The sequence below is a fragment of the Rhamphochromis sp. 'chilingali' genome (genome assembly GCF_963969265.1).
Source record: "Rhamphochromis sp. 'chilingali' genome assembly, chromosome: 3".
Taxonomy (NCBI): domain Eukaryota; kingdom Metazoa; phylum Chordata; class Actinopteri; order Cichliformes; family Cichlidae; genus Rhamphochromis; species Rhamphochromis sp. 'chilingali'.
In genome coordinates this window covers 25,566,289-25,579,048 of record NC_137931.1, presented here as the reverse complement: position 1 = coordinate 25,579,048, position 12,760 = coordinate 25,566,289, and the positions used below count along the sequence as shown (strand labels likewise).

General features: G+C 44.1%; 1 protein-coding gene across 1 annotated transcript; it reads left to right on the top strand.

The window, feature by feature from the left end:
• Positions 1–137: 137 nt before the first annotated feature.
• On the top strand, positions 138–12,489 carry LOC308393690 (protein NLRC3-like; the record flags this gene model as incomplete). Its single annotated transcript, XM_080877649.1, has 4 exons — positions 138–311; positions 481–683; positions 4,167–4,341; positions 11,539–12,489. The coding sequence occupies 4 exons, from the start codon at positions 138–140 to the stop codon at positions 12,487–12,489; spliced, it is 1,503 nt and encodes a 500-aa protein (XP_080733775.1).
• Between the last annotated feature and the right edge of the window lie 271 nt (positions 12,490–12,760).

Here is a 12,760-nt window from a genome sequence, read left to right as displayed (position 1 = left end):
AAGAAAGATATAGTGTGTGTCTATGAGCACCTGCATTTTCAGGTATTGTATTGTATTGCATTCAAAAGGTTTTCTTCATGTAATCTGCTAGAGGGTGTGGGGAACCATAGCCCCGTCCCCAAGGGCATGAAGCAGGCATGGAGGAGATCCAGGCCCCAGACTTTCAGAGGCCCCCAGAGCGTGAGAGCCCAAGAAGTACCATCAGAGGTGCAACCGTGCCACTCTCCTGGAAAGAGCTAAGGAGAGCCCAAGACAAGGGGTCACCCAGAAGCCACGGAGCAGAAGCCAGAGGGAGCTGTGGTGATGTGCCTGTGAGCTCTGCTGGCATCCAGCCACGCCACAGTGCACCAAGCCCCAGGCGCAGAGGCCCAAGGTCCAAGGGCCCCCCATCCCCATACAAATACTCATCACTCGCCCAAAGTAGAAACAAACATAAATGGACACTGTACACACCCTCTCCAAACATGCTCTATATCCCAGGTCCAGGCACCACCACCCCCGAGGGGTGATGGTACCCAGACCCAGGAGATTTTAGCCTTTTTCCTGGGGTGGAGACAAGCAGACCACCCCCGGTCCCGGAGCAGCAGGGAGACCCCCCACCAGACCCCCATCAGACGGCCAACTCTTCCTCCCAGCCCCTCCGTCCCGATGATAAACAGAGAACGGGAGTGTGAAGACCCCATGTCTCCCTCTTCCCGCTCATATGTGGTGCTGCTGCATGCTGTTCTAAAGTGTATTTAAAACATAGAAGAGGCATGGTTCTTCCTGCCAGAGAGCAGCCGGTGTCAGCATGGTCCCTCCCGAGAACCCTCAATATCTTCATGCATTTAAAATTGAGAGACGGGCACCGACACCAGAGTTGAGGTTAAATACCCAGACTGTCCTCTGGATACCATATAACATGCCCACCCCCCAAGGCCCTATATGTATGTGCTATGATAGTGTGAGTAATGTGGATGTATAGGATGTGGAATAAAACTGAAGTACAGGTGACCCGAAGGGGACAGAGGAGGAATGCCTCTCCTGCACCTTAGTGACACACCTGCACCCCAGAATGTGACCCCATAAACAACTTCCCTAAACCTGCTGGTCTGGAAGTCCAGCAGTTCATCTAAACAAAAGGCACTTAGACTAAAACAGATATAGATATTTTATCCTACCATAAAACAATAAGAGAAGGTACAACCTCTCCCATGCTCCCAGGATGTGGGTGTGAATGCCAGAACACCAGAAAACAAAGTCGTTGCAGACCACTAAGGATCACATATCCTATCACTACACAACTGATTATACACCTCTAAGCATATATGGTTAGATATTTCCCAATACAAATAACAATAATAAAATATAAATCCAACAGGCTTAACCCGGGGGTTGTAGTCATGACCTGGTGATGCCCCACTTTTTAGTTATTTATTTGTAAAAAATGTTTGGAATCATGTATGATTTTCGTTCCACTTCTCACGTGTACACCACTTTGTGTTGGTCTTTCACGTGAAATTCCAATAAAATTGATTCATGTTTGTGGCTGTAATGTGACAAAATGTGGAAAAGTTCAAGACCTGTGTTTGTACATGTTCAGTGTCACAGGATATTGGCTGGCTGTGAAAGCTGAATGTGTTTCAGTCATTTAAACACTTCCTTTCACTATGAGTTGCAGCGACATCATGCAGTTTGTGTTTTGATCTCTAGGTGGCGACAAATCAGCATCAACTTTGCTGCCATCAGTAATAATTCTTCAAATATAATAATCAGTGTTTGAGCAGTTATGATATCAGGGGCAATCTAGACATGTGTGACAATACTGAACATGTCACATGATGCACTTAAAAAGCATGTGATCCACTCTCAGTCTGCACTTTCATTTAAGACTTCAACATGTCGAAACGAGCTTTGAAGAAAAATCAGTTTGGTGCTGAAATATTCAAACGCCGCACCAAGAAGAACAACAAAGTAATGAGATGTGTTTGTGTTTCAAACAGGAAAACCAGCAGAAATAAATCACAACCTGCCAGATATCAGGGAGTTTCCGAGGTGCACAGGTCGTGTGGTTATCCAGAGGCGTGCAGAGGGAAGCAGGTTCCCCACCCCCACCCCCCTTTTGAGGAGAAGGGGGGTGGGGGTCGGAGGCGAAGATTTTCTTGTAAAAATAAGGGGGGGTGTAGCAAAACAAGTTTGGCAACCACTGTTTGTCCGTGATTTGGACAGCCCAGCGTATGCTCCCAACGCAGGGGAAACAAATTCTGTCGGAGATACCTATCTTGGCACAACCGTTGTGCAGGTGAAGCCAAAGGCAAGATATTCTTCTTCATATTTTCTAGTATTTGGCTTAAAAGCAAGTTGGTTTGACAATGCTTCATCTTCTGCTTTGCGTTTGTGTGACAGTCCCGTCAAAAACCTGTCCATCATGCTAGCACTGTCTAAGCATTTTCGTTTTATTATTATTTATTGATTTTTAGTCCACAAACACTTCTTATAATAACTAGGAAGAGAATAATGAAGAGTGGCATTGTAAAGCGCTTTGGGTGCCTTGAAAAGCGCTATATAAATCCAATCCATTATTATTATTATTATTATTATTATTATTATTATAGGGCTGTTAGATATAATGATATATATCGGATGACGATATAAAAACATCTATCGTTTCATTTTACGCTATCATTTGTTTCGTGGTGTTGCAAAATAAACTGTTTACGGCAATATTTTTCCATCATTTTGATGGTCACTGTAGTGGCTATATTAATTTCTTAAAGTTCTCTCTTTCTCTTATATTTTATATAACCACACTACAGACGGACAAGCGCCTGTTTTAATGTGTTATGGTTAGCAACAACGATGGTAACAGCATCGCATGTCCGCTTGTTTATGTTCCACATAAACCTTTCACAATAAAGCTCAAGCTCCTGTTGAAACTTTTCAAAATAAACTGAATCACGTGAAAGAGCAGATTATTTACGGATGAGAATTAAAAAAGAGCCGCCAGGTGCTAAAAAATAAACCTTAGACTCAAACGTTAGAACAGGCTTTTCCCCGCAGCACGCCGTGTAATAAATACTCACAAAGAAAACGGCGGCCTTTACAACTTATGTCTAAAACTGTATAGTTTCATGCATTGGTTAAAACACTTGACTCCAGCTACATGGCGCGCAGCTGGAAACACTTCCCGCAAGTCGAGCTGCCGGAGATTCACAGAATTTACAGAAAATGTTACATTTTTGTGATTTATATCGTTATCGGGACGATAGAATTCTTATATATGAGATTTTGGTCATATCACACAGCCCTAATAATAACTAACTATTCCTGGAATTCTGGTAATAATTATCAGGCAAAATGTCCTCTGTTTGATGAAATAATCCCGTCTTATAATACGGGAGAACAAGAAATGTATCATTTTCTGTTGTAACCCACAAATTGAGGTGGATGTGGATTTAGCAGCATGGATCAGAGAGACAAAGAGAAGGGAGCCCCTCCCTCTAAAACCACTCTGTGTGGGGAACCTGAGAGCCAGTGTAACCGGTGTGTTTCTGCGAATCTATGACTGGGTTACACCAGACCAAAGCTCAGAGGTGAGATGACCATCTCTAACTGTACATGACTCCATGACTGTGTTTCCACAAACACAGCAGTCAGAGTGTAAAGAATGGATGTTGTAGGAGGTGTTTTGAGTGTCTGTAGGACTCCAGCTGCTCCAGCAGTTGTCTCCTTTGTTCTTTGCTTCAAACACAGTGAAGGTAGGAACTTTCAGGTGTTGCTAGATGGACGAGGACAAATTGTTTAGTGAGACATTTGATTTATGTGAAACTTATGTGAAACCGTTCTAGCCTGTTCGTGCAGCCCTGAGTGGCTTTAAGCTCAGCTGATCCTTATGTTTGTCTGCTCTAATAGAGGATAACCAGCTCATTAGGATCAATGGGAACATGAGAATATATCCAATGACCAGAGCTATCCTGTCATCAGATAATTATATTGTAACTGTTATTGTGACGATTCCTTCTTGGTACCATGTTCCTGATACCAGAGCAGGTTTAGAAACATGATATCAGACTGGTGCCAGTATAAATAATACAGATTGAACATGAAATCTGCTGTGAAATATACTAAATAAGTAAACAAAAAAAGTTGTGATGAGACCATGATTCACATGCTCTCTTGTTTTACAGATTAAAGATGGAGAAGCCGGTTCGAAGACAGTTGCTGGACATACTGGATGATTTAGGTAAAAAGGAGCTGGAACGTTTTCACTGGCACCTGCGGATTGGACCCGGAGGTGATTTCATGACCATTAAAAGGAGCTACCTGGAGAAAGCAGACACAAGGAGAGTAGTGGATCTTATGGTGGGAACATATACTACTGGCCGTGTGATGGAGGTGGCGGAGTTGATTTTAAAGAAGATTAAAAAAGGTCATTCAGAGATTCCATGAGTTTGTCTGAAGAGTCGTGGATAAGGCAGAAACACACAAACTCTGAGCTGACCAATCAGAGCTCTGATTCTTTCCATGTGACATTGCTGTAGCTTCAATGTAGCTCTCCAGTATGATTAAAGTCAGAGAAAAAAATAAACATCAAAGACTCAGTATGGTAGGAAGACACAACATTCTCACAATTTATTTTATGTATTAAAAGTTTTAATTTTGTCTGTCTTTCCTCCTCAAATAATCTTTGATTACAAATGTTATATTTACATTACTTTGAAGCCATGCAGGTTTTCATTTTTAAACAGTCCACCTCATGATCACTTCAGGTGCACTTTCCTCCAACAGGAAGGCCCTCAGCCCATAAGGCTTCATTACTTTCATCAGAATCAGAAGGTAAGATTCCATGAGTTTGTCTGAAGAGACGTGGATAAGGCAGAAACACACAAACTCTGAGCTGACCAATCAGAACTCCGATTCTTTCCATGTGATATCTCTGTAGCCTCAGTTTAGCTCTCTAGTATGTCAGAGCTCTAATGAATGAATGGCTGGTTGGTTTAAAAATCTCTGGCTTTAGTTCACTGGCTATAACAGCACTTACCTCATATTAATGCTTCAGGAGCAGATCCAGTTAAAACTGAGGACAACTGACCTTTAGATGAGATGTAAGGATGGTTTATAGCAGATTCTAAAAAAAAATAGAAAAGCATCTAACCTGTTTGGGATCAGAAATATCCAAACAGGTCATGCTTTAGGATCTCATAATACATTCAGACGTTCACTCTTTGTGCTTTCAAATGGCTTTTAAATTTTAAACCAGAGTTTTTAGAAATGTATTAATTTTTTATTAAGTGAAACGATATTCTAAAGTTATTAAATATTTGAACACTATATTGTGTATTATGCTATTTTTGTAATATTATCAAAGCAAATCAATATTTATTAACCATCCATCCATCCATCCATTCGCTTGTGCTTATCCTTTTCAGGGTCGCGGCGGGCGCTGGAGCCTATCCCAGCTGTCTTAGGGCGAGAGGCAGGGTACACCCAGGCCAGGTCGCCAGTCTGTCGCAGGGCTAACACATAGAGACAACCAATCACACTCACATTCGCTCGCCACAGGCACTATCTCTACTTTTAACATTAGGCTTTAAACTTTCCGTTTTTCTAAAGCATATAGTTAGAGCTGGATCGGGTAACCCTAAAACTTCCCTTAGTTACGATGCAACAAGTGTAGGTTGCTGGGGGATTCCCATTATGCATTGGGTGTTTCTTCTTCTCTGCCTGTTTATACACCACTTAGCTGCTAATCTGCAGCTATAATAAATCTCTGACCCTCTTCCACAGCATGTCTTTTATCCTGGCTTCCTTCTCTCAAGCAATCAGTCAAAGTAGATGGCTGCCCCTCCCTGAGCCTGGTTCTGCTGGAGGTTTCTTCCTGATAAAAGGAAGTTTTTCCTTCCACTGTCATTACAGCGCTTGCTTATAGGGGCTCAAATGATTGTTGAGGTTTTTCCTTACAACATAAAGCACCTTGAGGTGACTGTTTTTGTGATTTGGTGCTCTATAAATAAAACTGAATTGAATATTTCTCCATAAAACCTTCCACTGAGTTATAACCAGTCTTGGTCAAGTTACTTGAAAATGGTAATTGGTGATTACTTCTCCAATTACTCCCATTACTTTACTGATTTCTTATTTTCAAAAGTAATTAGTTACTTTATTACTTAGTTACTTTTTAAAAACATGATACACAACCTGAATACATTTTTTTCTGTAAAATCGATAATATAAAATAGAATCAAATCAAAAAATCTCTTTTAAAAAATGTTTTATTAGTTTTAATCTTTTAATTTTATGCACATGGCATTGAGGAAAAATTAAATTATATGAAACAGTCTTTGACTTTAAGAAATTTGTTTAACGTTTAGTTCTATTTTCTGCATATTCCAAGATATGAAATAAAATATTTTTTTGTGTTTACACTAGGGCTGCCACGATTAGTCGACTAGTCACGATTACGTCAACTATTAAAATCGTCAACGACAAATTTAATAGTTGATGCTTCGTTTGAAGCTTTGTAAGATCCCGAAAAACGCAGGAATAAGTAGGATTTAAGAGTGTAATAACAGACTGAAACTGAAGATGGCAGCACTGCATGTACAAGGATGCCAGCTGCCATTAAACCCCGAAGAAGAAGCAGTGTCCGATTTCATAGCTGTGTCCAAATTTAGCGGCTGCATCCTTCAGAGGCAGCATTTGTAGGCCAATTACATAACAGCGACGCAGCGAAGCCTGTCCAAATTCGAAGATTCCCCCAAACGTGGCCGAAAAATGCGTCCTTCATTTCCCCAGATTTGAAGGATGGGTCGGGTGTATACTTCGTGGCCCAACCTATCCCACAATTCATAGCGTGGCCCTGCCAATTCCAGTTTTCAACAATGGCGGCAGCTACTTACAAATTTCTGCTCGGTTTATCAAGACATCACATATTTGCAAAAGGGCTCTGACGTGTTCGGAGATGTCTGTTACCCACCCGCTCAATAGCTAGAGGGTTCAAGGTTCACTAGAGCTGGCGAGAACAGTGAACTCCCGGCACATCATTTTCAAACCCCTTTGTGTTCTTTCGCATTGTTAATGTTTGGCTTTTTTCAGTGTTTTATTTGTTCCTCAATAAATTGGTTTGGCTGAGATTAAAGTTAGAGTTTTTACACAGCTGAATAAATGTCAAACAGAACTGATTAAACAGAAGCGTGAAATGGTCGAGAATTTACTCCAGTGTCCTGTTATATTTTACACAGAAAGAACAGACGGACGAGTTTATTAAACTCCCCCGAGACAATCTGCAAATGTCATTAAAAGTTTAATAAACTATCATCTTGTCTTTATTTTTAGTTAGCACATACATTAAACACTTAAAGCTGTAAGCTAATGATAATTATATAAGAGCAGACACATGCTGATGCAATAAGCTGTACGTTTTATGTCCAATGGACGCATGATCTGATTAGTTGACTAATCGCAAAAAATAATCGGTGACTAGTCGACTATCAAAATAATCGTTTGTGGCAGCCCACATCAAGTAAAACAGCAAAAAAATAAATAAAGATCCAAGATTCAGCAGCACTAATTGCTGTCGCTTTTAAACCTATTTTCACCTGTTTAGCAGAAGTGGGGCCGATGGAGGTTTGCCCGGTGCTGCAGCGATCATGTCAGTCGGGGGTTCCTGAGGTGTGTCAGCAGGAACTAAAATCTAAGCTGAAGAAGAAGTTCCAGTGCATGTTTGAGGGGATCGCTAAAGCAGGAAACCCAACCCTTCTGAATCAGATCTACACAGAGCTGTACATCACAGAGGGAGGGACTGCAGAGGTCAATGATGAACATGAGGTCAGACAGATTGAAAAAGCATCCAGGAAACCAGACAGACCAGTCAATCAAATCAGTCAAAAAGACATTTTTAAAATTCCACCTGGAAGAGATGAACCAATCAGAACAGTGCTGACAAAGGGAGTGGCTGGCATTGGGAAAACAGTCTCAACACAGAAATACACTCTTGACTGGGCTGAAGACAAAGCCAACCAGGACCTCCAGTTCATATTTTCATTCACTTTCAGAGAGTTGAATCTTCCGAAAAAGCAAAAGTTCAGCTTGGTGGAACTTGTTCATCACTTTTTTACTGATACCAAAGAAGCAGGAATCTGCAGCTTTGAAGACTTCCAGGTTGTGTTCATCTTTGATGAAGATGAAGATGGCGCCGAGTATGGCAGCCTCGTCGTGAGCTCCCCTAAGCAACAGCTTTTTTCTGTGTTTAATTTTACTTTTCCTTCATTTTTTCGCGAGTAGCACATGTCTCCTTGTGTACGACCGACAAACCTTACTGGACATAAAAGACGGACTTTCTTATAACTTTCTGGAGTTCAAGTTTTGCAACACGGACGCTCCGTTTGCAGACCCCCATTCATCTCACCTGAGACACCTTTGTTCTCTGGCCCTGGAGGCCGCAAACGCCAACGCAGAGGGAGAAGATCTGGCGTTCTGGTTCGACTGAGACGGCGCACTAACAGACCACCGCTACCCAGTTTATTACTGGCTAATGTGCAGTCTCTGGAGAACAAGCTGTGCGAGCTTCGGGCACGGATCTCATTCCAGCGAGAGATGTGGGACTGCTGCGTGATCTGCCTCACAGAAACCTGGCTATCGGACAAGGTACCGGACTCCGCAATACAACTACCGGGGTTCTCTGTGCACCGCGCGGACAGGTCACAGGATCTTACTGGGAAAAGCAGAGGCGGTGGTGTATGTTTCATGATCAACAACAGCTGGTGTGATTATGCGAACGTGCACCCGGTCAAATCCTTCTGCTCACCGGACCTGGAGTACCTGATGATTAAGTGCCGGCCATTCTGGCTACCGAGGGAATTTACAGCAGTGATTATTCTGGCTGTTTACATTCCCCCACAAGCCGACACTGACCGTGCACTCAGGGAACTGTACAGCGCGATCAGCAGTGAGGAAACCGCACACCCAGAGGCAGCGTTTATCACGACCGGGGACTTTAATAAGGGAAACCTGAAGAAAGTCTCACCAAAACTCCACCAACACATCCATTTCAACACTCGTGGAGACCGGCTACTTGACCACTGCTACACCTCTTTCCAGGATGCGTACAAAGCCCTCCCCCGCGCCCCATTCGGCCAATCAGATCACCGCTCCATCCTGCTCCTGCTCCTGCCCGCCTACAGGCAGAAGCTGAAACAGGAAGCTCCAACCCGGAGGGCGGTGCACCGTTGGACGGACCAATCGGAGTCTGCGCTGCGGGACTGTTTTGATCACGCAGACTGGGAAATGTTTCACGTGGCTGCTAGGGACATTGATGAGTACACAGACTCAGTCTGCGGATTTATCAGGAAATGCGTGGAAGATGTCGTCCCATCCAGAACAGTTAAATCCTTCCCAAATCAAAAACCCTGGATTACCGGAGATGTTCGCGCGGCACTGGCGGCACGGAGCACCGCCTTTGCCTCCGCGAACACATCGGACTACAAACACGCACATTACCAACTCCGGAAGACGATCAAAGCAGCCAAACGTGAGTACAGGGACAGGGTGGAGCAACAGTTTGACAACCCTCGGAGTATGTGGCAGGGACTAAACACGATCGCAGACTTTAGAGGGAAAACCAGCACACCGCAGACCACGGCCTCTCTGTGTGAGGATCTAAACGTATTCTACGCTAGATTTGACACAGCGAACACCATGAGACCGGACAGTGTGCGCACCGCGGATGACGTCAGTGCGCACACTGTGTCTGAGGAGGATGTGCGGAAGTGCTTCAGGAAGGTGAACGCACGCAAAGCTACTGGTCCGGACGGGATTCCCGGCCGCGTCTTCAAGTCATGCGCGAATCAGCTGGCTGGAGTGTTCACACACATCTTCAACCTTTCCCTCTCTCTGTCTGTAGTCCCAGCCTGCTTCAAAATGGCCACCGTCGTCCCTGTACCCAAATCCTCCACCATCTCCTCACTGAACGACTGGCGACCTGTAGCCCTGACCCCCATCGTAAGCAAATGCTTCGAGAAGCTGGTCAGGGACTTCATCTGCTCTGCACTACCCGACTCACTGGACCCTCTACAGTTCGCATACCGCCACAACAGGTCCACTGATGATGCCATAGCCCTGACACTACACACTGCCCTGTCACACCTGGAGAAGAGAGACACGTATGTGAGAATGCTGTTTGTAGATTACAGCTCAGCATTCAATACCATCGTTCCCTCGAAGCTGGACAGGAAACTGCAGGATCTAGGACTGAGCAGCTCCCTCTGTGGCTGGATGCTTAGCTTCCTGTCTGACAGATGCCAAGTGGTCAGACTGGGCAGCATCACCTCATCCCCCATCACACTGAACACTGGTGCTCCACAGGGGTGTGTACTGAGCCCTCTCCTGTACTCACTCTACACCTACGACTGCACAGCCACTGACAACTCCAACATCGTTGTGAAGTTTGCGGACGACACTACAGTGATGGGTCTTATCACCAATGGTGATGAGATGGCCTACAGGGAGGAGGTCAGCGCCCTGACCCACTGGTGTCAAGACAACCATCTCACCCTCAACGTCGCAAAGACAAAGGAGTTGATAGTGGACTTCCGGAGGTGCAGAGAAGTACACACCCCCATCACCATCAACGGCGCTGCTGTGGAGAGAGTGAGCAGCTTCCGGTTCCTTGGTTTACATCTGGCTGAGGATCTTACGTGGTCAGTACACATAAACAAAACAGTGAAGAAGGCGCAGCAGCGCCTCTTCTTTCTCAGGAGACTGAAAAGATTCGGCATGAGCCCCCGCATCCTCAGGACCTTCTATCACTGTGCCATTGAGAGCATCCTCACTGGATGCATCACCACCTGGTATGGCAACAGCACCGCCTACAACTGCAAAGCTCTCCAGCGAGTAGTGCGGTGCTCTGAACGGATAATTGGAGGTGAGCTTCCCTCCCTCCAAGACATCTACAGGAAGCGGTGCCTGAGGAAAGCGGGGAGGATCATCAAGGACTCCAGTCACCCCAGCCATAAACTGTTCAGACTACTTCCATCAGGAAAGAGGTTCTGCAGCATCCGGTCCCGTACCAGCAGACTGAGAGACAGCTTTTTCCATCAGGCCATCAGACTGCTGAACACGTCATAGACACCTCAGCTTCACTACTGGAACTTTAACATTATGCACTCCATACCGTACAGTAATGCCACTGTTTTGCACATGTCTCAACTCTGTATATTTTTATAGATTTTATTTATTGTTTACTCTATTTAATTTGTAAAATATGTCTATACACACACACACACACACACACGTAGAAAAATATTTAGTATACACATCCAGAAATGCATATACTATTATATATTGTACATATATTTATTAGTTTCAGATGTAGCCATTCTTGTATTTTGCTTGTTTACGTTATTGTATTTTGCACAACTCTGTTGCTTGTGAAGCTTGCACACAAGAATTTCACTCACATGTACTGTACCAATGTACCTGCACATGTGATGTGACAATAAAAGTGATTTGATTTGATTCTTTGATGGTCTGGATGAGTATCGAATTCCTCTGGACTTCAAGAACACTAAGATACTGACTGACCCTAGAGAGTCCAGCTCAGTGAATGTGCTGCTGACAAACCTCATCAAGGGCAACCTGCTTCCCTCTGCGCACCTCTGGATAACCACACGACCTGCAGCAGCCAATCAGATCCCTCCTTACTGTGTCGACATGGTGACAGAGGTCAGAGGGTTCAGTGACCCACAGAAGGAGGAGTACTTCAAGAAGAGATTCAGAGATAAGAAGCAGAGCAGCAGGATTATCTCGCACATCAAGACATCGCGAAGCCTCCACATCATGTGCCGCATCCCAGTCTTCTGCTGGATCACTGCTACAGTTCTGGTGGATATGCTGAAAACCAGAGAGGGAGGAGAGCTGCCCAAGAACCTAACTAAGATGTACATCCACTTCTTGGTGGTTCAGGCCAAAGTGAAGAAGGTCAAATATGATGGAGGAGCTGAGACAGATCGACACTGGAGTCCAGAGAGCAGGAAGATGGTTGAGTCTCTGGGAAAACTGGCTTTTGATCAGCTGCAGAAAGGAAACCTGATCTTCTATGAATCGGACCTGACAGAGTGTGGCATCGATATCACAGCAGCCTCAGTGTACTCAGGAGTGTTCACACAGATCTTTAAAGAGGAGAGAGGACTGTACCAGGACATGGTGTTCTGCTTCATCCATCTGAGTGTTCAGGAGTTTCTGGCTGCTCTTCATGTCTATCTGACCTTCATCAACTCTGGAGTCAATCTGCTGGAAGAGAAACAAACAACCTCCCAGGAGTCTGAAACAAGAGAATCTACAGAGATACTCTTCTACCAGAGTGCTGTGAACAAGGCCTTACAGAGTCCAAATGGACACCTGGACTTGTTCCTCCGCTTCCTCCTGGGTCTTTCACTTCAGACCAATCAGACTCTCCTACAAGGCCAGCTGACACAGACAGCAAGTAGCCCACAGACCAATCACGAACTGTAAATTGAAACTCTCAGGTAAGGATACAGACTTTTTGACACATTTTGACTCGTAAATCTGCAAGTTTATCTTGATGCGGATGTTTAAAATCAGGACGATTTTTCTTCAGTTCTTGAGTTTATATTTTTAACTGTTTATCTGTGACTTTGTTTGGGCGAATGTTTTTTTTTTTTTTTTAATTGTCTCTAAAGTCAGTACTAAAACCCACATTTAGATAGACAGCAGAGTGTTTTTGTGCTTTTAAAGCCAGTGTCACTTTGGTTTTTTTTAAACA